The following is a 25811-nucleotide window of genomic DNA, read 5'->3' as shown; positions in this document are numbered from 1 at the left end:
GGGCCTGATTGTTTATTGGTATGGTGGATTCAATTTCATTAATTGTCATAAGTCTACTCATAGTTGAATCAGTTTTGGTAAATCATATCTTTCCAGGAAACTGCCATTTATCTATTCCTAATTCATTGGCGTAAAATTGCTCATAATATTCTTTTATTTAAATTTTTTTATTTTAATTTTATTTTTTATATTTGTTTTTTTATAATGTTTTATTTATTTTCGAGAGAGAGAGAGAGTGCAAATGGGGGACAGGCAGAGTGAGAGGAAGACAGAATTGGAAGCAGACTCCAGGCTCTAAGTTGTCAGCACAGAGCTTGATGCAGGGCTCGAACCCATGAACCATGAGATCATGACTTGAGCCAAATTTGGATGCTTAACCAACTGAGCCACCCAAGCTCCAAAATTTTTTTTTAATGTTTACTCATTTTTGATAGAGAGAGCATGAGTGGGGGAGGGACAGAGAGAGGGAGACACAGAAACCGAGGCAGGCTCCAGGCTCTAAGCTGTCAGCACAGAGCCCGATGAAGAGCTGGAACTCACAAACTGTAACTTGAGCTGGAGTTGGACGCTTAACCCACTGAGCTCCCCTACATTTCCCCCTTCAAATTTCCCTAGGTTTAGGGATGTTGAGTTACTCATTTTCTAATCTTCTCTAATGTAAACATTTAAGGTTACATTTTTTTCCTTAAGGTACTGTGAAAAATGCATCCCACAAATTTTGATATATATTTCCAAGATCATTCCATTTTAAATATTTTCCACTTTCTATTTGTGCCTATCGACTTCCTTTTGCCCCTCCAGACCCACTTCCTCCTTTCTCTACCCTGCTCTCTGGCACACAGACTGTCTGTATAGACATCAGTGGGCTGCTGTGCCCTCTTGTTTTCTTGTTGGGTTCTGCCAGTCAGGATTCCTGGCAGGAGATGAGAAAGGAGGAGAGCAAGGTCAGGGTATTTATTCCCTTGGTCTCTTCCATGAGATTGCCTCAAGCTGGTTACAACCCTTGACAGGTCACTGCTTCATAAAAGTGACCTACTTTACAAATATGATTCTCTGTCCTTTGGGATTCCAGGAAGCCCTCTCTCATCCCTTTGGACCCAGAGGTTGTGACTATCCTGCTGTTGCAAGTTGCACATCCTCCACTGTGCCTTGATTCCAGCATATCCCACCCACACCTTCATAATTTGTTCCTTTAATCTGTTATCTGTTGGTACTCTGGATGATACACCATTTTTATTTTGTCTTTGGTTCACAAATTATTTAGAAGTTTCTTTTTAACTTTCCAAGTATATGAGCTTAAGTTATTCTTTCAAAACTAATTTTTTAAGTTTATTTATTTAAGTAATCTCTACACCCAATGTGGGGCTCGAACTCACAACCCTGAGATCAGGAGCCACATCTCTACTGACTGAGCTGGCCAGGTGCCCTTTTTAAAACTAATTTCTAATTTAACTGATATTTATTTATTTATTTATTTATTTATTTATTATTTTTTAATTGATATGTATTTGAAGAGCATGTTCTATATTATAATGGTTCTTTGACATTTGTTGAGACTTTGCGGTCAATTTTTATTTTGTGCCACATATGCTTGACTAGAAAAAGTATTTTCTGTATCTTTACTACTTTTGCCTGAGAGAAAGGGGTTGTATAATTGCATATTTGTCAAATTTCTTCTTTAAACATTAACTTTATTTGTACGCCCTTGAGATCATGTCATTAGGTGCGTAAAGGTTTAGAATTATTTTATCTTTCTGGTTGTTCTTTTTGTCATTATGTAGTGATCCTCTTTATCTCTAATGATACATTTTGCTTTAAAATCTACTCTGGCTTTCATTTCCTTAATACTACTTCTGAATGTCTTTTTTACATTTCCCTTCAACATTTATCCTTATGTTTTAGCTATGCCTTGTGTCAACAGTTGAATTTTTAAAAGCTATCTAATATAATTATCTGGTTAAAAAATATATTTTTGTAATGTTTAGTGAGAGAGAGAGAGAGAGAGAGAGAGAGAGACAGCATGCGGTGGGGGGGGAGGGGGGCAGGGGGCAGAGAGAGAGGGAGACAGAATCCAAAGTAGGATCCAGGCTCTGAGCTGTCAGCACAGAGCCCAATGCAGGGCTTGAACCCATGAACTGTGAGATCATGACCTGAGCTGAAGTTGGATGCTGAACTGACTAAGCCACCCAGATGCCCCTATAATTCTATGTTTTTTAAACAAAAGAAATATTGCCATTTAAATTCAAAGTATAGTACATTTGTCTAGGATTCAAGAGATTTGGATTCTAGGATCCACCCTACCATTTTATAACCTTGAACAACTCAAACTCTGAATCTCAGGAGGGCAAGTGTTAAAAGGCAAGTGTTGAATCAGATTATTTTGACTGTACCTTCTAGCTCATTTACTCTGTCCAGTTTCATTAAATTACAGTAACATGTTACAAATTGTTTTGGGACAGGAAGTCTTAAACCCAGACCTAAAATTAAAAACAAATCCTAGTGTAATTTGGTGAAATAATTCAAATAGTAACTGATGTTTAGCTTTGGGATATTTACTTTGTTATCTAAAATTTTAGTTTTTCATTATTCAATATATAATATTTTTGCAGTTTATTTTCTGAGGATAGCCCGTTTTTTTAAAACGTATTTTCATGATTTGAGGAATGTATTTCAAGATATTTTCTTATGATTCTAAAGATCTTTCACATGTTAGTTCAAAATGGCTTTTTAAATATAGTGTATTTGTTTTGAGAAAGAGAGTGCAAGTGCAGGAGGGTCAGTGTGAGAGGGAGAGACAGTATCCCAACCAGACATCATGCTCAGTCAGAGCCCAACTTGGGGCTCAATTACACAACGACTGTGAGATGGTGACCTGAGCCAAAAGCAAGATTCAGATGCTTAATCACTTAACTGACTGAGCCACCCAGGTGCCCTGAAAAAGGCTTTTCAAAGTTGTATTATTAACTTCCTGCCTCATTATCTTTTATTTTTTTAATCTCTAAAAAATATTTTCTAGAATTGTGGATAGCATAATCTTTACCACTTTCTCAAGATTAACCTAAAAATCACATCACTGAATTCTAAGACCTTGGAAATAAATCTACAGATCTTGGTAGCCTCTCCACTGTCACCACAGAGCCTGATTCAGGGCTCGATCTCATGAACCGGATGATAATGACCTGAGACAAAATCAAGAGTCAGATGTTTAACTGACTGAGCCACCCAGGCACTTCAGGAGCCTGTTTCCTGATATCATAGCAGTCATAGCTTCAATCATATCAGTCATATTTCCTGCAGCTATAACTCTATAGTTATCTTGATTTGACTTGCTTATTTCTTTTTTTAATGTTTATTTATATTGGGGCACCTGGGTGGCTCAGTTGGTTAAGCATCTGACTTAAGCTCAGGTCATGATCTCACCAATGGTAGGTTCGAGCCCTGCATCAGGCTCTGTGCTGACAGCTCAGAGCCTGGAGCCTGCTTCAGATTCTGTGTCCCCCTCTCTCTTTCTGTCCCTCGCCCGTGTTTTCTGTCTCTCTCTCACAAATAAACATTTAAAAAAACTTAAAAAAAAAAAACTTTTTCTAAATGTTTATTTGTGAGAGAGAGAGAATGAGTGGGAGAGGGGTAGAGAGAGAATCCTAAGTAGGCCCCATACTCAGCGCTGAGCCCAACATGGGGCTCACTCTCATGAGGGTGAGAGCATAACCTAAGACAAAATCAAGAGTTAGACACTTAGCGACCGAGCCAACCCAGGCGCCCTAGACGTGGTTATTTCTTAATTCACCCCAATAGCACATTTAGACTCAGGGTGGGTCAATTCTCCAGACGACTCATCTTTTATAGGGCCATTTTCCTATGTAGCTGCAAAGTATGTGGGTGGGAGGTTAGAACCTAAAAATAAGTTTCCTTAATTTTATTCTCATAAATAAAGGGAAGGATAATCAGATTTGCGTGCATCCCTATAATTGTTTTAAAAATATAATATACTAATATTATCTTTGTTTGAAAACAAAGGATAAAAAGCCCTCAAAGTCTCTTTTTGCCATCCCCCCATTGCTCCCTTCTCTAGGGGTAACCAGTAACGTTTTGTGTACAACTTTCCAGTGCCCTTTCTATACATATACACATATAGTGTATATACATATACACGTTTTCTTTTTACATAAATGACACCTCTTCGTTTTATAGGCCAGGAAACTAAGTGAAATCTTGAGGGGAGGCATGGATTGACGAATGTATTGAAGGAAAGTGGACTGGACAATCATTTATTTAAATCTACTATATGTCAGACTGTTGCGTCCAGTGCTTTATTGGCACAGAAGGGTTCTGGGATTTTACTTCTGTTGGATAGATCGTCGCACCAGGTTAGCCAAACAATTAGTTTAAAGGTTGGCGAGCAGGTGCGAAAGTCGCTTCAATGCGATGAGGTAGGATTTGTATTTTGACAGGAGCTACAGGAAACCTAGCAGAGGGCTGTAGAGCTGCAAAAAAAAAGAAGGAAAAACTGTCAACGGCAGTTGGGTCTGTCAATAAACCTTGTGAAACTGAAACGCGAAGAGCCTACTACCTGCCGAGCCCTCAGCTTATTTCGGAAACCAGGAACAGATATCGCATCTGTGACACCGGCCTTAGAGCTTGGAGAGGAAGGCACCAGAGGTTGCAAGGAAGGATGCAGCCAGCAGGCAGCAACCGGGCAGCCAACCCGGAGAGCAGAGAGCGCTCCCGGACGGGCTTGGAAGTGCGCCTGCGCTGACTGCCGCGGGGGGGGCGGGGCGGGAGGGGCGGAGTTTGGGGGCGGTCAATGAGCCTGCGCAAACCGCGCGGCGAGGTGGGGGAGGGAGGTCCGTGTGTGTCTGTGTTGTTGTTCGGCGGCAGCGGCGGCGGCGGTAAGATGGCTGCCCACGGGGGCTCCGCGGCGTCCTCGGCGCTGAAGGGGTTAATTCAGCAGTTCACCGCCATCACCGGTAAGAGACGCGGTTACCGGAAGGTGGAGAGTGGGGTCTGGAGCGGACCGCCGTTCCGCCCTGGGCTTCCCCTTACCTTCATGCATTTCTCCCTCGGGCTTTACCCATAGCTCCCGTCCTCCCTTCTGAGGAAGAGGCGACGACGGCGTCGGGTCTCCGGGTTCAGGCGGGAGACAGCCCCCCCGCGTACCCCATGCCTTGTTCTCGGTCTCTTCGCAGTGTGGAGGGAGACACCCCCCACCCCCCTACCACCCCCCCTTGTCAGCTAAGACCCGGGGAATGGGCCGATCCCATCCGCCCCCGCCGGTCCGGGGACCTGGGGGCGGGAGAGGTGGGGGGCCGCACCCGGGCCACCGCCCTCCTCCTTCTTCATCATCTTCTCTTCTCTGTGCAGCCTTGGGGTGCAGTGCATCTTCTCACCTCCTTTTTCCATTCTTCCTTAGTCAGGTCATTCTCCCTTAGTCCCTGGCCTGCCCTTCCCCTTTCTGGGCCCCTCAGAGCCATCGCCGTGGCCCTGGCGTGCTCGGGCCCTCCCGCCTTAACGGCGAGGATGGTGGCTTCGACAGCGCCTTTACCGATCCTGGGGGATAGGCCGCTGTAAAGAGGGGTTCTGAGGAGTACCTTCAAGACAGAGGTTTAAAGAAAAAGAATGAGGGGGAGCCCCCCCCCCCTCCAACCTTAAGAGGGAAGGCCTGGAGGAATCCTGGGTGGCGTTTCCCACCTCCCCATAATAAAATCATAAAGACTGGGACGATGGCGCCGGATCCTCCTGCTGATAAAATAGGGATGGCGGCAGAAACTTCTTGGAGAGAAAGTCAGTTTCAGGGTGTCAGTATTCCCCAAGCCCCCAGTTATTCTTTTTCTTTGGACCCCTGCGAAGGGCACACGCAGATCCTCTTACCGCCTGGAGGAAAGGCCCTAAGCCATTCTATGAATTCTCTATGCCTTGTTTCCCTCTGATGGTGCTGAACTTTTTTTGCATGAGTTATTAGAGGGCGGAGCAAATGATGAAGTTCTCTGTGGAGTGATTTGAGAGAAGAGTACTCCATGTGCCTGAGTGTAATTTTGCCGTTCTAGTTTGTCATTTTGGAAGGAGGTTAGAATGTTAGTTCCCTCCCTGAGCAGATCTATACTTTATCTGGTTATTTGTTAGGTGCAGACAATGTTTCTACTGTTAATGCACCTAGAGTTTGACGTATGAGATCTGGTTAAGTAAAATTTTACATTGTTCTAACCAAACAGATTGTATGCAAGTTGCCGTTTTACAGTTTAAAGCTAGTTTTATCTTTTGTTCTGCAATGACAACTAGATGTTTCATACATTATCTAGCTGGTGGGCATGAAACGTTTACATCAAAATCGGTAAAGTAAGATTTGTAATAAAATTGGGATGAGGAATGGAATGATCTTTTCTTAATGTTTTAAAACTTTTGTGATTGGACTGTTAAAGATGTAATACACTTCCCAATGTCTAAGCAGATCACAGTTATTGGGAAAATTAGAAAATTATTGTGTATATAAGTTAATGTTGCAGCATTATGTTTTCATAGAAAAATCTTCGTAGTGAGTCAGATATGGAAGTAATTATTATTAATCTTTAGATTTTTATGGAGTTGATTTAAGATGCCACCTATTTAATATCAGTTTTTTATGCTAATTACCACCACTTCAGGAACTCAGACTGTTTTTATAGTAACAACCACCCCTTCAGGAACTCAGAACCTCATGTTATTTCTTCTGATGGAACTTTTTGGGACAAAACCCAAAGTGTGATGAGATAAAATGGCTCACTTATTTGCTTTAAAATCTGTTTCTGTTTGCTAGCCCACATGGCTTATTTCTTGGTCACAGGCCTTTCTATTCCTGAATTATGTTGGAGATCCTTAGTAAACAGTGTATCTGGAAGTCTGCAGAAGGGAAAATACCTTAGATTGTCCTTGATGTATTATGAATCTCTATTAATAATTTTGGTTTTTTTTTTTTTTTGTTTACAAGAGAGTAATTAACTGTTAGAAACACATGATTGACCCCTTTAGTCTTTTTCACATTTCTATTTTACTTTACTTTATTTTATTTTATTTTAGTGAGCTCTGCCCTTAATGTGGGGCTCAAACTCATGACCCTCACATCAAGCTCTATTGACTGAGCCAACCAGGCGCCGCCTTTTCGATATATTTTAAAAAGATAGTTTGGGGTTCTGTTCACATATATTTTAAATTGTAGTATTTATGACAAAAGGGTATTTGATATTTTTTCATTGCTGAATGAATTAATCTGACCTTAAGAGCTTATGCTCTGATTTCAGAAAGATTTTACTTATCTGGACGCTCAACATTCTGGTTAAAGCAATATATTTTCAAAAATGTGAGCCTTACCTTTCCTGTGCCATTTAGAAAAATAGAAAACTGAAAGAATTTTAAGTTCTATTTCTTACTAAGAAGAACAAATGTATATGATATATGGGTATGAAATAATGGCTCTGAATTTTTTTTCTCTGAGTTTAGTTGACACACGTTTTATTAGCGTCGGGTGTAATGACTCTGGTTTTTATTTTATTTTATTTTATTTTATTTTATTTTATTTTATTTTTTAAATATATGAAATTTATTGTCAAATTGGTTTCCATACAACACCCAGTGCTCATCCCAAAAGAAGCCCTCTTCAATACCCATCACCCACCCTCCCCCTCCCTCCCACCCCCCATCAGCCCTCAGTTTGTTCTGTTTTTAGTATTTTGTTTTATTTTTAAAATTTGTATTTATTTTTAAATAGGCTCCATACCCAACTTGGGGCTTGAACTCGTGACCCTGAGATTAAGGGTCACATGCTTTACCAACTGAGCCTGCCAGGCACCCTGACTCTGATTTAAAAAAAAAAAAATTATTAAAAAAAATCATACACACAGGGTGCCTGGGTGGCTTAGTTGGTTAAGTGTCCGACTTCAGCTCAGGTCGAGCCCCACGTTGGGCTCTGTGCTGACAGCATGGAGTCTGGAACCTGCTTCAGATTCTGCATCTTCCTCTCTCTCTCTCTCTCTCTCTCCCTCTCTCTCTCCCTCTCTGCCCCTCCCCCACTCGTGCTCTCTCTCTCTCTCAAAAATAAACACTAAAAAAAATTCAAAATCACACACACACAAAAAATCACAACATGAAATTATTTTGAAAGAAGTTTAAGCTAATCTCTCACAGCAGCATTATTTATTTACATATTATCTTCCAAATCTTGTTTGCATACTTTTATTTTTACTTTTTCTTATTTTTATATTGTGGATCATAGTATACATAATTTAGAATTGTAAGATTTTCAATTAATATTACATCATAAACATTTTTTCTGTGATCAAACTCTGATAGCCAAGGGAAGTGATAGTCTTTGAAAATAATCAACATTGAGAAACTATATACCTTTACCATTGATGATGTTGGAATCATTTGAAGCTGCATAGAAAACCAGTCCTGTTACTTTATAGTCTATTACATTTTGCAGTATTATTCAGTTTGATCTCTCTTGATATTCATCATACTTGGGTTTGAATGACTGCTGACTGCTTTCAAAAGTCACATTAGTCCTCAAAACATGAGGAAGGAATGTGCTGCTAGATCTGAAGGTAAATCTAAAAGAACAATAAAAAAATTGTTTAAGTAATTTCTATACCCAACATGCCCCCCCCACCCCCCCGCCCTCCAAAAGAACAACTTTTAAAAATGTTTTGAACCGGGGCGCCTGGCTGGCTTAGTCATAAGTGTGTGTGACTCTTGATCTCAGGGTCATGAGTTTGAGCCCCATGTTGGGTATAGAAATTACTTAAATGAATAAATAAAAACTTTTTTTAAAAAGGACTAAAATTTAAATAAATAAATAAATAAACAAATAAATAAATATTAAAAAAAAGTTTTGAACCATGGCAGTATCCCATTAACACCAGCTTAGGCTAACATTCAGGCGCACACAGACAAAATGCACAGATGTAATCAGAATAATTTCGTTAGATGAAAGATACATAGATGCTATAGAATTGGTGAAGAAATAAACAGGCAATAGAAGGTAAGGACAAACTGTGAGGGAGTAGAAAGTGGAGGCTGAGAGAGTACAAAAGGTTGTTAGGATAGAATTCTGTAAAGTTTTGTGCATAGTAGGCATTCACATACTTAATTAAATTTATATACTTTTTTATTTTAGAGAGCGTGCAAGTGGGGGAGAAGAGCAGAGAGAGAGAGAGAGAGAGAGAGAGAGAGAGAGAATCTTAAGCAGGCTCCATGCTCAGCACAGAGACTGACAGGGGGCATGGGGTGGGGGGAGTTGAGGGGGGCTCTATCTCACAACTCTGAGATCATGACCTGAGCTGAAATCAAGAGTTGGATGCTCAACCGGCTGAGCCACCCTTGTGCTCCACTAAATGAAACTATAGAATCTCAGTTATAGAAGAGACCTTAGTTTAATCTCTCTCTAAAATTGTTGAATGAACGCATATTAGTTACAGAAATTAGAAAACTGATGTGTGTAGTATTTGGCTTTGTGGCTAATTTCTATACATACTCTTTTCTACAATTTATTTCTCTTTGGTTAACATTAAAATGTGTTTCTCTGTCAGGAATGGTGGTTGTAAGTGTTCTAGATATCAAGAGACAACTCTTGGAATTTTAAACACTATTTCAGAAGGTGATTATGTTTGAGCAGAAGTTAGAGAGGCAATAAATTTTGAGTTGTGGGGGCACCTGGGTGGCTCAGTTGGTTAAGTGTCTGACTTTGGCTCAGGTTATGATCTTGCGGTTTGTGAGTTCAAGTCCCATGTAAGTCTCTGTGCTGACAGCTCAGAGCCTGGAGCCTGCTTTGGATTATGCATCTCCCTCTCTCTCTTTGCCTCCCCCACTCACATTCTCTCTCTCTCTCAAAAATGAATAAACATTAAAAAAAAAAAAAAAAAAGAAGTAGTAGTGTCTTTGGGCACCTGGGTGGCTCAGTCGGTTGAGCGTCAGACTTCGGCTCAGGTCATGGTCTCACAGTTCGGGAGTTTGAGCCCCGTGTCAGGCTCCATGCTGACAGCTCAGTGCCTGGAGCTTGCTTTGGATTCTGTGTCCCTCTCCCCCTGCCCCTCCACTGCTCACACTCTGTTTCTCTGTCTCTCAAACATAAATAAAACATTAGAAAAAAAATTTTTTTGAGTTGTGAATGGAATCTTACTAATAAACTTAATATGATAGACTGCTGTGTGCCAGGCATGGTTCAGATCTGGGGGATACTACTGTGAGCAAGACAAGGTGTCTATGCTCAAAAAGCATAAAAGTTAATGAGAATACAGACACAAATAGGTGTTACAATACAGTTGGAGAATGGTAGGGAGCTATTATGGGAGCACAAAACATGGAGGTAAAGAAAGGCTTCCTAGAAGAAATAAGTTTTTAGCTAAACCTAGAGGAGAGATGTTTCTGACAGGAGGAACATGTACAAAGGCCTGAAGGAGGAAGGGCAGAAAGAGAGAGGGACAGATATATACATATACAGACAAGAAAGGAGAGACAATAGGTTTAGGGAATTGATAATTCCAAATGAATAGGGCATAGCTAGTGGGAGATGCAGTAAATTGAGCTGAAGAGATAAGAGCGCAGGTGCCAGATTAGGAAAGGCCTGTAACCCATGTTAAGAAATCTGGCTGTATCCCAAGTGTAGGGGGAGTCAATGAAAAATTTAATTGGAGGAGTGACATAACCAGATTTTGGTTTTTTTTTTTTTTTTAGAAAGAGCTACTTGCCTATAGTGGAGAAGGGGTAGGCATAGAGATGAGTAGAAGACTGTTGCATTAATCCAAGGAAGATACTGGTGTCTTGAAATAAGGTTGTGGCAGAGAAGTGGAAGATAAGGGAAGAAAGATGGGAAAAAGTCACAGGAGTCAGAATGAAGCTTAGGATTCTGTTTCAGACATCTAGGTATATAAAGGTGCTATTTGTGAATGTTACGGGATAGTAGGAGAGGTTTGGGGAGAAGATGATTAGACTTCCAAGTAGAGCTGTTCAATAAGCAAATGAGTATTGGTCTGGAAAGAGAAGAGACATCTGAGGAGTCATAGTGATGGCGGTTGAAGCTATTAAAAGTAGATAGCTTCTTGCAGGGGAGAGTGTACTGTGAGGAAACAGTAGGCTCCAGGACCCAAAGTTGAAGGAACACTTACTCTGACGCACTGCAAAGGAAAAAGTACAGAGAAGACTCCAAAGAAACCAAAGGTATAGGAGGAAAACCAGGAGAATGTGACGGTGCTTCCAACATTAGGAGTATGGAAGTAACTCGTATTATGTTGGCATTTGAGGAAACCAGAAATCATTTAACATTCATAGTTTTTGTTTTTGTTGGTTTTTTTGGGGGGGGGTCAGGGCTGGAAGATATATTAAAAACCATGTTGACCCATTTCTGAGTTTATCAAGTGAAAGTAAAGTGACTTGGGGTTATATGTCTAGGTCAGTGCTCCTCAAACTTACTTGGAGGAAAGGACCTTTTTTTAAAAATTTCCATTCTTTGTGTACCAGCACTTTTATAAAATACGATAAAAATTAATGGCTTCGAAAATGAAATAAAACACATACAAAATATAAGCCCAAATTCTTTTCAAAATTAAGGTACAATTTGCATGCAGTACAATCTGCCCTTTTTAGTGTGTGGTTATAAGTTTTGATAAGTGTGTACAATTCTGTAACCACAGTGAAGATGCCAAAACAATTCTGTCATCCTCAGAAAATTTCTCCTGCCCCTTTGTAGTCAACCCTTCCCCCCACCTGTAGCCTAATCTTTTTGTCTGTTGTTTTTCTTTTCTAGAATGTAATATAAATGGCATCACAGTATGTAGCCTTTTGAGTCTGGCTTCTTTTCACTTAGCATTTGAAATTCATTCATATGATTGTGGTATGCGTAGTTCCTGCCCCTTTTTTTTGGTGAATAGTATACCATTGAATGAATGTACTATAGTTTGTTTATCCATTCATTAAGTAAATGGGTAGTTGTGTTGTTTCCACTTTGTGAGATTATAAATAAAGTTGCTAAAAACATTAGTGTACAATGTGTGAATGTAAGTTTTTGTTTCTCTTGGATAAATACCTAGAGTGGGATTATTGGATTATGTGATAGGTGTATAACTTTAAGAAATTGCCAGTTTTCCAAGGTCATGATTACAATTCTGCATTCCCATCAGTAATATATGAGAGTTCAGTTACCCCTTTGGTAGTTTTAATTTTTTGTAGTCATTTTAATAGGTGTATAATAGTATAGTATTGTGGTTTTAATTTGAATTTCCCTAGTGACTAATGATACTGGGCATTTTTTCATATGGTAATTTGCCATCCATAAATTTTTCAAGCCTGAACTTTTAATTCCACAGACATAAAATTACTCTTATCAAATTGTCATAAAAATTTCTAAATGCTTGCACTGGAATTTCTGTTTTAATCTTGTCATGGACTAGAGATAGCTGGTGTGAAGCCCACACTTTGAGTAGCACTGGTCTTAGATAATGGCAGAACAAGGACTAGAATTCTGGTGTCTTTACTCCTAGGCCCATGCATTTTTCACCATATCACTACTACTACCTCACTCTAGTTTCCTTTTTGTTGATCCAACAAAAATTATCTTTGTTTATCTGTCCCCGAACCTAATCATTTCATTCCTCTTATACTTAGTAAATTTAGTTTTCTGGGTATAAAGGTTTTTGTAATGCTTTCTATTCCTGAATGTTTAAGAACTTCAGGATGGGATACTGATGAGACACTGTATTTCTTGCAACTATCACCCACTCCTGTTTCCTAGGTGGACAGTCTAGCTTATTTTGTTATTTCTGGGGGACTGTAGAACCAAAAAGGAGTCTCTTTGTGTCTCTGTCATTTCTTTTCTCTATCCTTCTGGGATAAGAAGGGCTCTATAGAGGGATTCTTTCTTTTCTTTCTTTTTATCTGTCTCTGTCTCTGTGACTGCTATACTTTGGCTCCTTGATAGTAGTGGAGAGACTGTCATTTTTTTGGCACTGGAAAGTAATGTAGAAAAAAGGCATAAGGGACTACTATAGTTTGAAGAATCTCTTGACTCTTCCAGCTGTAGTGGAGATGTGGACTGTGTTAGGGCTATTTCCCATATCATAACAGTAACGGAGAGAGTGTGAACTAAGAGGCCACAGCAAAGAAATGGGGACTGGTAAATTGTGTACCATAGGATGGGTTAAACAATGTACTTTGGTGCCATTAGTAAGCTTAAAATAGATAGAAGGAAGAAAAGATAGGGGTATAATAAAAAGAGTGTATGTAGTGAGAAACAGTAGAGTGGGGCTCCTGCCATTGATTACAGATTGAATTTTTGTGTTCCCTCCGCGCCCCCCCCCAACATTTCATATGTTGATATCCTAAACCCCCAGTGTGATGGTATCAGGAGGTGGGGGCCTTTGGAAAGTGATTAGGTCATGAGGATGGAGCTCTCATGAGGACGACTAGTATCCTTAAAAAAGATACCCCAGGAGGGGTGCCTGGGTGGCTCAGTTGGTTAAGTGTCTGACTTCGGCTCAGGTCACGATCTCACGGTTCGTGGGTTTGAACCTCTGCATCGAGCTCTGTGCTGACAGCTCAGAGTCTGGAGCCTGCTTCAGAGTCTCTGTCTCCCTCTCTCTCTGTCCCTCCCCCGCTTATGATCTGTCTCTCTCTCTCAAAATAAATAAACATTAAAAAAAAAAAAGAGACCTCAGGAAGCCTTCTTGCCCCTACTGTGAGGACATAGTAAGGAGACAACAGTTTTTGTTTTTGTTTTTTTATATATGTTTTCTAAAAATTTATGTATTTTAAAGTTTATTTTGAGAGAGAGAGAGAGAGAGAGAGCGAGCGAGCAAGCGAGTGTGTGAGTCAGGGAGGGGCAAAGAGAGGGGGAGAGAGAGATCCCAAGCAGGCTCTGTGCCATCAGCACGGAGCCTGACACAGGGCTCAATTCCACAAACTGAGATCATGACCCAAGCTGAAATCAGGAGTCAGATGCTTAACCAACTAAGCCACTCGAGTGCTCCCAATTTCTTTTATTTTTTAAAGTTATCTTTACGCCCAGCATGGGGCTCAAACTCAAATCCCTCAGATCAAGAGTTGCATGCTCTACCAACTCAGCTGGGTACCCCAAGGTAGCTGTCTTTGAACCAGGAAGCGGGCCTGTACCCCACACCAAATCTTCTGGGGCCTTCATCTTGGACTTCCCAGCCTCCAGAACTGTGAGACATAAATGTTGTTTAAGCCACCCAGTCAATGGTATTTTTGTTACAGCATCCCAAACACACTAAGATGCAAGGTTAGATTAAGCTATCCTGTTGCTACCTATAATACTGAGACTTCAAAATAAGCCTATTTAAACAATTATACAGATAATATAAATCTGCAAACTTGTGGGGTGCCTGGGCGTTTCAGTCAGTTAAATGTCTGACTCTTGATTTTGGCTCAGGTCATGATCTCATGGTTTGTGAAGTTGAACCCTGTGTTGGGCTCTGCGCTGACAGCACAGAGCCTGCTTGGGATTCATTCTCTCTCTCTGTCTCTCTCTCTCTCTCTCAATAAACTTAAAAAAAAATAATAATAAATAAATCTGCAAACTTGCGTTATTAGTTCCCCTTCCCTTTAAAAAAGGTATGTTTTTATTCTGAATGTAATAAGCTTCACATTTTTTATAGCTGGCCCATCAGAAATACTTATTATCTCTGAATATATGGGTAAAACTTGCAACTTGATTAAACTTGTTGACTACTGTTTCTTTCCCCTATGTATCATTTAGTTCTCCATACTTTTCCTCTGCCTTCTCAGTTAACCTTCACTTCTTCATATTCTTCTGTTTAATTCAGTGGGAGTGTTACTGGCATTTTGGCTGGGACAATTTTTTATTGTATAGGATTGTTCCATCTGTTGCAGAAGATTTGGCATTTGTATTCGTTTCCAGTGGCTGCTATAACAAATTACCACAAACTGCATGGCTTAACACACATTTATTCTCTTACAGTTCTGGAGGTGGTAAGTCTGAAATGAAGGTGTGAGCAGTCTTTGGGGAAGGGGAGGCATTTTTCAATATGCTATAACATCCCTGGCTTTTCTCCACTAAATGCCAGTAGTGCTCCCCCAGCCTCCAGTCATGAAACACCAAAAATGGTCTCTCACATTACTAAATACCTCTACTACTTCCCAACATAAAGAACCACTGGAACCTTTAATTATCTCTCTGTTGTCTTCTGTTTCTAAAATGATACACTAAGTGATACAAGTGATACACCAAGAATGATTATAGGAGCAAGATGACTCAGATAATTTGGCTTTATTTCAGAAAGTGAATGGTGTACTTTGTTTCTTTGGTCCCTCTCTAATACTACCTTCTTCAGTCTTGCCAAGATTTAGCATGTACTTCCTTTAAAAAATAAATATTCATGGGTAGAGGCCCCTCTTTTTTTTTTTTTTTTTTTGAAACACTCTTACAGGTCACTATCCTGACAAGCTCCAGTGATGCAGGTTGTCCTGTCAGATTGTCAGCAGAGATATGATAGGGCCATCTCTGGGATATGCTGCCTACAGCTTAGATTCTGACATCAAATGGTTAAGTAAGGATTATAAATAGGATGGCAATTCTAGGCCTCAAGTGTTGATACCATCTGCCCCTAAAATATCACAGTTATATTTCCTTTATTAGGGCTTTATTTTTGTGTCTTAAAGTCACTCCCTTTAAGAATGACTTTAAAGAATTCCCTTTAGAAGCCCTTTTCATAAAGTTCAATAAACCTATAGACCTAGGAGATTTTGGAATACTTACCTATACTTTTATTAAGTTTTCTGTTGTTTCTATATCAGCTCCTGATGCTTCTCAGTCATACTGGAATGCTGCATAGTTATAAATTTCTTTTTTTTTTTTAAATTTTTTTATTTACTTTTGAGAGACAGAGCGGGGGGGGGGGGGGTGCAGAGAGAGAGGGAGACACAGACTCCGAAGCAGGCTGCAGACTCCAGGCTCCCAAGCTGTCAGCATAGAGCCCAATGTGAGGCTCGAACCCACGGGCCATGAGATCATGACCTGAGCCAAAGTCAGGCGCTTAACCAACTGAGCCATCCAGGCGCCCCATGTTATAAATTTCTTTAAAGCAGATCTCTTTTGGTATTGTTTCATTCTTTATAACATTCACTTTTTCTAGAGTGATAGTTCTTATTTTACTCCTGCTTTAAAAAAAATGAGTGTTTAACATGAGTGAAGTACATGTTCATACATCAGATGAATGAAGGAAAGAAAACTGTGAGATTTCTTACTCTGCCTGCCTGTTTGCCAATAAAGAACTGTGCCAAGTTCTTTAATGTGAATTTTCTTTTTTTTTTAATGTTTTTATTTATTTTTTGAGAGAGAAAGAGAGCAGAAGCGGAGGAGGGGCAAAGAGAGAGGGGGACAGAGGATGTGAACCAGGCTTTGCACTGACAGAGGATGTGAACCAGGCTTTGCACTGACAGGCTTTGCAGCAAGCCCACCTGGGGCTCAAACTCATGAACCGTGAGATCGTGACCTGAGGTAAAATCACATACTCAACCGACTGAACCACCCAAGTGCCCTTCTGTGAATTTTCTTAATCTACACAAGTATTTCATGAAGTTGATAATATCTTCATTTTATAACTGAGGAAACTGAGAGCTAGAGAAATTAGTAACTAGATCAAAGTCATATAACTCGTGAATGAAAGAACTAGAAGTCAAATTCAGGTTTATCTGAGTAGTATCTAGGCTCTTAATATCTATATTATACTCCCTAGCCTGAGAACTAAAGGGAATATGAAAAATGTTATTCTCAGGGTGCCTGGGTGGCTTGGTTGGTTGGGTGGCCAACTCTTGATTTTGGCTCAGGTCATGATCTCATGGTTTGTGGGATCAAGCCCTTTATCGGGCTTCATGCTGGCAGCACAGAGCCTGCTTAGGATTCTCTCTCTCTCTGCCCTTGCCCTGTTTGGGTATGTGTATGTGCGTGTATTCTCTCTCTCTCTCTCTCTCTCCCAAGATAAGCAAATAAACTTAAAAAAAAAAATGTTATTCTATTACAGCTGTTTGGTGTCTCTGTCTCCAGGTACCGAGTATCTTATTCCCATCCCTATGTGGCACTTCATGTAGACCTTTCTTAGCTCTCCTCCAAAAGGTACCTGGGATGCTAAAGCTACTTATATCTCTTTTTTCCTGACCCAGCTTCCTGAAGGTGTCTTAACCTTCATCTCTTAGTGAGTTTTAGGGAGAAGCAATATGATTGAATTAATTCACATTGTAAAATAATCGATACATCCTTAATTGTTCAGTAGGTGTTTATCATTTTAAAAAGCATGTTTGTAATCTCTTACTTAGGTGGTTGCATTTTAGGCAGCATAATAAAGTAAAAGAAAAATTTAGGCACCTATGAAAAGACTTTTAGGATAGGCAGACCATATTGTTGACAGGCTAGCTTACTTGAGGATTGGCTTTACAAGTTCCCAATTTTAACAGCATCTTTTATTTTACTTCAGAGCCCACAAATTCTCCAAAGGATTCCCATGTCATTGGCGTTGAAGTTGTGATAGCTGGAGGGTGGTGGAGAGGATGGCAACTATTTGTATGCAGTGGTCATTTTTAAGTTGAATTAATTTCCTTATGAACACATTTCAGAAGGGGTGAAAGCAGCGAGCATTGGTTGGATTATGGTAGAGGGAGTTTCATTCCCCCACCAACAAGTTCTTTGTGCTTTTTATGGTGCTTTAGTTTGTTGTGAGCACCTAGAAAGACAAGAGCCAAAAATGATATGAACTCAGCCATTTCGTTCTCTGAAAAGGAAAAGATTAGTAGATAATGTAACAGTTCATGCATCTCTTTGCTAGAATAAGCAGCCAGAGGAGTCTACTTGTAGGAACCTTTTAACTTTTAGAAGTTGCTGCTTAGGTAAGTAAATTAAAATGGAGTACAATAGACACTGAACTTATAGGCTAGCATTTAAGAAGTATAACTAATACAACACACTGTAACTGGACATAATGGAAAAATATAAGGAAGGCACTAAAACAAAGCCTTAGGTTTTATGAGAAATATGGAAGCACATGAGTCTTGAAATTGTTCATCAGATTTGTGCTGGGTTTGCCCTGAGATTAGCTAATGTAAGGTTGGCCATTGGGATATTTGAACTCCTCCTTCCCCTCAAAAAGTTGCATTTGTTTGTGTTTTGAAATTTCATTTTTTAAAAGTGTTCTTATTAATTGGTGAGAAGGTAAATTTGTACATACTAGAACTGGAGAATTTTTAGTTCAGTTTGATTGGGAACTTAGGGAGAGATAACTGGTATGAGAAAGTGAGAACTGAGCAAGTTCAGTGAGTTTTTAAAGTTTGCAAAGTAGGAAAGCTAGCAGAGACAAGGATAGAGATTGAGACTGAATGGAAAAGTGTCTATTTGTATCTACTTCAGGGTGAGGAGGGGTGGGAGGGTCCAAAACTTATCAGAAAGGTCATTATTTGGTGTGTTTCTAAGAAAAATGAAGGGACTCATTTGATGATATCACTATCCATATTATGCAAAGAAGAGTACCACCAAGGGCTCTGCTAGATAGGATATACCACCTGTGTGGCTGGAGGGAATAGTATAGGGTGAGAGAGAGTGGAGGGGTATCATTTGAAAGCAGTAATAAATAAGTGCCAAATCTTTTTTTTTTTTTTTTTTAGTTTATTTATTTTGAGACAGCATGAGCAGGGGAGAGGCAGAGAGAGAGGGAGACAGAGAATCCAAAGCAGGCTCCACATTGTCAGTGCAGAGCCTGATGCAGGGCTGAAAATCATGAACCATGAGATCATGACCTGAGCCAAAACCAGGAGTCGGACACTTAACCGACTGAGCCGCCCAGGCATCCCAACGAGGACCAGATCTTAATGGCAGCTTGAGAGAGATGAAAACTTCCAGTCAGCAGTGCAGAACTGTTGATACAGAGGAAGACAATCAAATTTACATTATTTTGCAGTGTAGAAGGTGTATCAGAGGGAGCATGACAAAGAGCAGAGAGATGTACTAGTTCATGTAAGAGGTGAAGGCTTGAACTAAGATTATAGCAATGGACATAGAGTGAACAGGATGGTTAGGAGTGGTATCAATTATATGGAACCTGTAGGGGTTTTCGGTTGACTGATGGGATGTTTGCAGTTGAAGGAGAGAGAAGGGTTGGAAGTTTCTTAAGTTTGAATAATATATGAAGCCTTTTTAAAGGAAAAAGCCTCCCTGCCTCTGTGTAACTAAAATGACCATATATATATACCCAGATATATGGCAAACCCCAAATGAAAGGCTATCCTCTATTTGTCTAATTTCAAGAGAGATTTGTTGCTGACATAAATATGTAAATTTTGGGGATCTAAGTGAAATGATCAGATGTTTTTTGTAATTTTTTTTTACTGATTTAACATTAAATCCTAATATTATGTATTCATGTTTTTTTTCACTTGTATTTCATGAAATTTTTTTTTCATGTCTTACTATTACTTTTTTTTTTTTTTAAGTAAACTCAACCCCCATCCTGGGGCTTGAACTCATGACCCTGAGTTCAAGAGTCACATGCTCTACCTATTGAGCCACCCATGAACCCTTCATGAAATAATTTTTCACTGGCATCCTAGGTATATGTCTTTGTCAGCTATCTGACAAAGTTATATCTGCTGTATCATCTGACAGATTTTTGGAACATGTGATTTTCACCTTACATTGTTTGAGGTTGAGCACTTTTAAAATTTGTATGTAATTCTCTCACTGGAAATTTAATCTTAACACATATCTTGCTCTTTGTGATTTGCACAGTGTAACCATATTGCTTTATAAATGAAAGTTAAAGCATAAACATATGCACACAGTATAAAATTCAGAGGATATGGAAGCATTGTTTTGGCTGAAGCCTGACCTTTCTCTGGTGTATTAACTGGTGAGCTGAAGTACTGTGAGATAGTTCTAAGTCAGTTTATTAGACATTGATCTTATGGAAGCAAACACAATGCTAAGTGCTGGGGATACCAAGAGAGAAGCCAGTCTCTGTGTGGAAGAAGCTTCTACTCTTTCTGAGGAGCCAGAAAGTAAACCAGTAAAGGAATACTCTGAGGCTTAGTAGTATATTCATGTACATACATAATAGAAGAGTGTCATAGAGATGGGAGTGGGGAGGTAGTGTAAAGAATGCTTAGCACACAAATTGGCAAAGTAACATTTAGGGTAATTCTTGAACATGGATGAACTAGATGAAGGTGAGGTGAGGAAGATAAGGACATTCCAAGCATGTAATTCAGTATGACTGTACTGAATTGTGTAGGATAGGAAAGAGGAGAGGCAAAACCAGAGAGATGAGCTGAGGTTTGATCAGAATGGACTTTCCAGATCATGAGGGCTTTGGAATTTATACTGTATACTGTGGTGTCAGAGAGCCATTAAAGAGTTTTAAATGGGTGTGTGTGTGAGAGAAAGAGGGGAGGTGGGGGATGAGGGAGAGGGAGAGGAAGAATAAGAATCAGACTTGTATTTTGGAGCATAACCTCAGCAGCAAGGTAGAAGATAAGATGATGATCAATTAGGAGTCTATTGTAGTAATCCAGGTAACAAATGTTACGGGCTTGATTTAAAGCCTTAGAAAGAAGAGTGGAGAAGAGAAAACAATGAAAGATATTAAGTAGAGTCAGTACTTCTATTGCCGGGCAGTAGGGGTAAACTAGAGAGATAACATGAATAACCCTCTTGCTGAGAAAAATCCTAAATGAAATGAGTATTTAAAATTTTTTTTCAAAATACGTCATTGGGTTGGTGAGAAAATAAGGAATACTCTGAGGCTACAAATGAAATGAAATTGGGAATGCAGATGTTAGCTAGATTTAAAGCAAGCCTTCACCCTAGTGGAATCTGCCCAAATTGAATGGCTTTAAACTTCTCTTGATAGCCTCATAGGCCACAGGAAATGGGAAACAAAGCCTGTGACCTTCCTAAGGAAAGGAGTCTGAAAGGAGACCCTTCCCCTTAATGAAGCTGAGATTTTGTTTCAACCTTGGCAGTTGGAGAGTGGCAGGAGATATTGTCACTGAGAATTTATAATAAGGGTCCTTTATAGGGTCACATTTTCCATGTGGTCTTACCCAACTTAAGAATATATTTAGGGGCACCCAGGTGGCTCAGTCAAACATCTGATTTCAGCTCAGGTCATGATCTCACCATTTGTGGGTTCAAGCCCCATGTCGGGCTCTGTGCTGACAGCTCAGAACCTGAAGCCTGCTTCTGTTTCTGTATCTCCCTCTCTCTCTGCCCCTCCCCGCTCATGCTGTCTCGCTCTCAAAAATAATAAACATTAACAAAAAATAAAAAGAATGTAGTTAAAGGGGCAATGCACCCCAATGTTTATAGCAGCACTATCAACAATAGCCAAAGTATGGAAAGAGCCCAGATGTCCATCAACTGATGAATGGATAAAGAAGATGTGATACACACACACACACACACACACACACACCATGGAATATTACTCAGCAATGAAAAAGAATGAAATCTTGCCATTTGTAGCAACGTGGATGAAACTGGAGAGTATTTACACTAAGTGAAATAAGTCAGTCAGAGAAAGTTACATGATTTCACTCACATGTGGAATTTGAGAAACTTAACAGATGACTATAGAGGAAGGGAAGGAAAAATAAGATACAAAGAGGGAAGCAAACCTTAAGAGGCTCTTAAATATAGAGAACAAACTGAGGGTTGATGGGGGAGGGGAAAATGGGTGATGGGCATTGAGCGCACTTGTTGGGATGAGCATTGGGTGTGTATGTAAGTGATGAATCATGGGACTCTACTTCTGAAGCCAAGACTACACTGTATGTTAGCTAACTTGACAATAAAAAAACAAAACAAAACAAAAAAACTCAGTATCAAATCACATCCTCTTAGGAGGAATTTATCTTCAACTACTACTTTAAAAACCCAAGGCACAAGAGATCACAGGGAAAAAAACCACAGAATGCACAAAAACCATGGCACAAGACAAGAACCACCAGAAACAAACAAGAACCAGCCGAAATGAGATGATGACCTCTGTAGACTGCAGAAAGTTTGTTTTTTCTTAGTAATTCCAATAAGTTTGATCAATATGTTTGAAGAAATAAAAAGATTGAAATGTGAATATGAAGGGTCTCTGAAACATGGTAAGGCATATTAGGAAAAAAACAAAAACAGAACTCTAATTATAAAAAAGTAACTGAAATTAAAAAAAAAAAAAAAAACAAAAAACCAGACTTGCACACCATAGAGTGAAGAGTTCTAACATACATCTTATTGGAGTTTCAGAAAGAAATAAGTGTGAATGAAGGAGTATGGTAATTGTTAAATAGAAATAGCTGAGAATTTTTCAGAATTGATCAAAGATAACATTCCTTACATGGTAGAAGTGCAGTGAATCCCAAGGAGAAAAACAAAATCAGCCATGACAGACCAGAATAAAACTGCAGAAAACCAAAGACAGAAAAAAATCTTAAAAGCAACTAGAGAGGAACAACAGATTGCCATAAAAATGATTTTCTCTGGTCTAGCAACTGATTTCCCAGCAGCAACAACAGAAGCCGGAGGACATTGGAATGCTGTCTTTACTGAGAGAAAATAGCTATCAGCCTGAAAATAGAATATCCAAATAGAACTGTCTTTTAGGAATGACAGCAAAATAAAGATGTTTTCAGACCCAACACACACATACACACCCCCCAGAAGGAAATTATAAGGGACATGATTCTGGTAGAAGGAAAGTCATCCCAGATGGAAAACGTGAGATGCCTTTTTTTTTTTTTAATGTTTATTTAATTTGAGAGAGAGAGAGAACAGAGGAGGTGCAGAGACAGAGAGGGAGAATCCTAAGCAGGCAACATGCTGTCAGCCCACAGCACAATGCAGGGCTTGATCTCATGAACTGTGAGATAAGGACCTGAGCCGAAATCAAGAGTCAGACGCTTAACCAACTGAGAAACCTAGTTACCCCCTGAGATGCTTTTTAATGGTCACGAAATGTTCCAGCAAATAAATTCTACAATTTAGACTCTAGTACTATTGTATATTTATGTTTCCAAGTTTTCAATACTGAAACAATACTAGACATGTATATGGACGTGTTTATACATGTAGTATTTGATGTGGAATAAATAAAAGAATAGGTATTTTACTAGAAAGCCCAAATTACTGGGTCAAAAGGAAGGAGTACTTTTTGATACATGTTGTAAAATTGTGTAAAAATTTTTGTAAAGGGCTTTACCAGTTTATATCGCATCTAAGAGACTATGCTGGCTTTACTTTTACCAATAAATAAATGTGTGATAGGGCCAGTTTTAAATGATGAAGATTGACATTTCTAACCAGATTTTGACTTGGTTATATTATTGACAAAAATGTCCCATCTCACTTCTCTCCGTTGTTACTAAAAAAAATGCTTTCTTTTTAATGGAAACAGAAATGCTAACTGCCTGAAATGCATTCTAACAAAATGTTTCTCATTTGCTAGAATGTAGTCTTTCATTTTTCTTTCTTTTTTTTTCAGTTTATTAATAAATATGTAGTTGGTCCATTTAAAGACATGCTTTATTTAGTGTGGTTTTATTGTAAAGGAAGACCACTATTTTAATGCTGTTAGTTTCTTTTCTAGCTTTGTATATTTACTAATCAGCCAACATTGTAAAAGTAAACAAGGTGGGTTTTTTTGTTTATTTGTTTTTTTTTTAAGTCATTCATTCTAAAAGGGAAAAAGTACTGTTAGTTTGCTTGGGAATTCTGTATTCTAACATGAACTGAATATAATAAGGTGTCTTTCTTTTTTTAACTTTTTCCCTCTCTTTTTGCTATTTCAGGTGCAAGTGAAAGTGTAGGGAAACATATGCTCGAAGCCTGCAACAATAATCTGGAGATGGCAGTTACTATGTTTTTGGATGGTGGAGGAATTGCTGAAGAGCCCAGTACCAGTTCAGCAAGTGTCTCCACAGTCAGACCTCACACAGAGTATGAATTTATTATTTATTGTTAGGAGCTACCCCTTGCCTAAATTGTGCAGTTGCATTTTTATCAGTTAGGTTAATTCTGTGGTTTTGAAAAAATTAAAAGTTGAAAGCATCTGAAAAAGTGTCATGTGGAAATTTTTATACTTATATACCTTAAATTCTCTAGAGCACAGTCATGTCTATTATTTAATCTTCAAAATAACTCTATAGGATGTCATTATTTATTTATTTATTTATTTATTTATTTTTTAACATTTATTCAACTTTGAGAGACAGAGAGAGACAGAGCGTGAGTGGGGGAGGGGCAGAGAGAGAGGCAGACACAGAATCTGAAGCAGGCTCCAGGATCTGAGCTCTCAGTACAGAGCCCGATGCGGACCCAAACCCACAGACTGGGGGATGATGACCTGAGCCGAAGTTGGACGCTCCACCAGCTGAGCCACCCAGGCACCCCCGTAATCTTCAAAAGAACTCATAGGATGACGTTATTATCCACATTTTACAGATGAGAAAGCAGAGGCATAGCCAATTTCCTAAGCTACACAGTAATTACTTCGCAGATATGGATGGTACTAAAGCCCACTACGGCTCAGATTTCCCAATTCTACATTTACTTACATTGTTCCAGGAGAGTTTTGCATTGCCATGAAAATTTTTTGAAAAATAATTACAATCCTTTATGCCTTAAAGATAGTTACATGTAGTTAATCATTAGAAGCACCTTTTTTTTTTTTTTTTTTAACGTTTATTTATTTTTGAGACAGAGACAGAGCATGAACGGGGGAGGGGCAGAGAGAGAGGGAGACACAGAATCGGAAGCAGGCTCCAGGCTCCGAGCCATCAGCCCAGAGCGTGACGCGGGGCTCGAACTCATGGACCGCGAGATCGTGACCTGAGTCGAAGTCAGACGCTTAACCGACTGAGCCACCCAAGTGCCCCAAATTAGAAGCACCTTTAACATATGGAACTGTAGTCTGTAGAGACTGAGAATTAATGGTGAACAGATTTGGATGTTTTTTGCCCTTTACATTTGATACCAATGAGCATTTGAAATGAATACCTTATAGGCAAAATTCCAAGTCTTTGGAAGATACTAGGGATGAATGCTACTCAAGGAAAACCGTTGATTTTTGAAACAAAATTATGCAGATCTTTAAATAAGACTTTAATACTTAGATTTCTTTATAACTCTTGGTGTTTACAACACCAGATACTAGACAAGAGGAATCCTCTAGGGATTCCTAGAGGGAATTCCCAAGGGAATAGACTAAAGACATGGATGGATATTATTTTTAAATTAGAGATAGATTTAAAAATCTAAATAACATTCAAGACAGAGTTGCCTCTAGCTCCAGATTCTAGAGTAATAATTGTTTCCACATGAAGAGTGAACTTTAGGGATCATTATTAACACTTAATAAAGTTTTTTCCTAGCAGTGTTGGCCATGTATTTCAGATGTTGATATCCCATTCTCCCCCAACATAGCTCAAATTTTCATGGAAATCAATATGAAAACATGATTAGTTTACAGAAACTTGAGTAACAGGTATTCACAGCTCATTTGGGGAAATATAACTTCTCATTATACAAAACATGTTTTCTTAAATGTGTTTAAAAATAGTTTTGATATGGGGCGCTTGGCTGGCTCAGTCAATAGAGCATGCAGCTCTTGATCTCAAGGCCATGAGTTCAATCCCCACAGTGGGCATGGAGTCTACCTAAAAAAAAACTAATTTATTAATTAAAAATAAAAATAAAACTAGTTTTGATAGATAAATGTCTTTTCCTACTGAATTACATTATAATTTGACTTAGATTATTTGTATTGATAATTGATTAACAC

The 25811-nt window shown here is 39.1% G+C and overlaps 1 protein-coding gene and 1 long non-coding RNA gene across 2 annotated transcripts in view; one reads left to right on the top strand and one right to left on the bottom strand.

The window, feature by feature from the left end:
* Positions 1–4252: 4252 nt before the first annotated feature.
* Positions 4253–4840, bottom strand: LOC122491564. The gene is made up of 2 exons (XR_006299385.1): positions 4571–4840; positions 4253–4484 (listed from the first exon to the last, which is right to left on the bottom strand). It is a non-coding gene; the product is annotated as an uncharacterized LOC122491564 (long non-coding RNA).
* Positions 4812–25811, top strand: part of UBXN7 (UBX domain protein 7) — a 58356-nt gene continuing 37356 nt past the window's right edge. The window contains exons 1-2 of the mRNA XM_043594471.1: positions 4812–4967; positions 23821–23968. Of these exons, the coding sequence (XP_043450406.1) occupies positions 4895–4967; positions 23821–23968 (221 nt within the window). The 5' untranslated portion in view covers positions 4812–4894. The remainder of the gene's footprint in view (positions 4968–23820; positions 23969–25811) is intronic.

This window comes from Prionailurus bengalensis, chromosome C2, assembly GCF_016509475.1.
Source record: "Prionailurus bengalensis isolate Pbe53 chromosome C2, Fcat_Pben_1.1_paternal_pri, whole genome shotgun sequence".
Taxonomy (NCBI): domain Eukaryota; kingdom Metazoa; phylum Chordata; class Mammalia; order Carnivora; family Felidae; genus Prionailurus; species Prionailurus bengalensis.
Note: the sequence above shows the minus strand (reverse complement) of the source record. Positions and strands in the feature narration are given on the sequence as shown.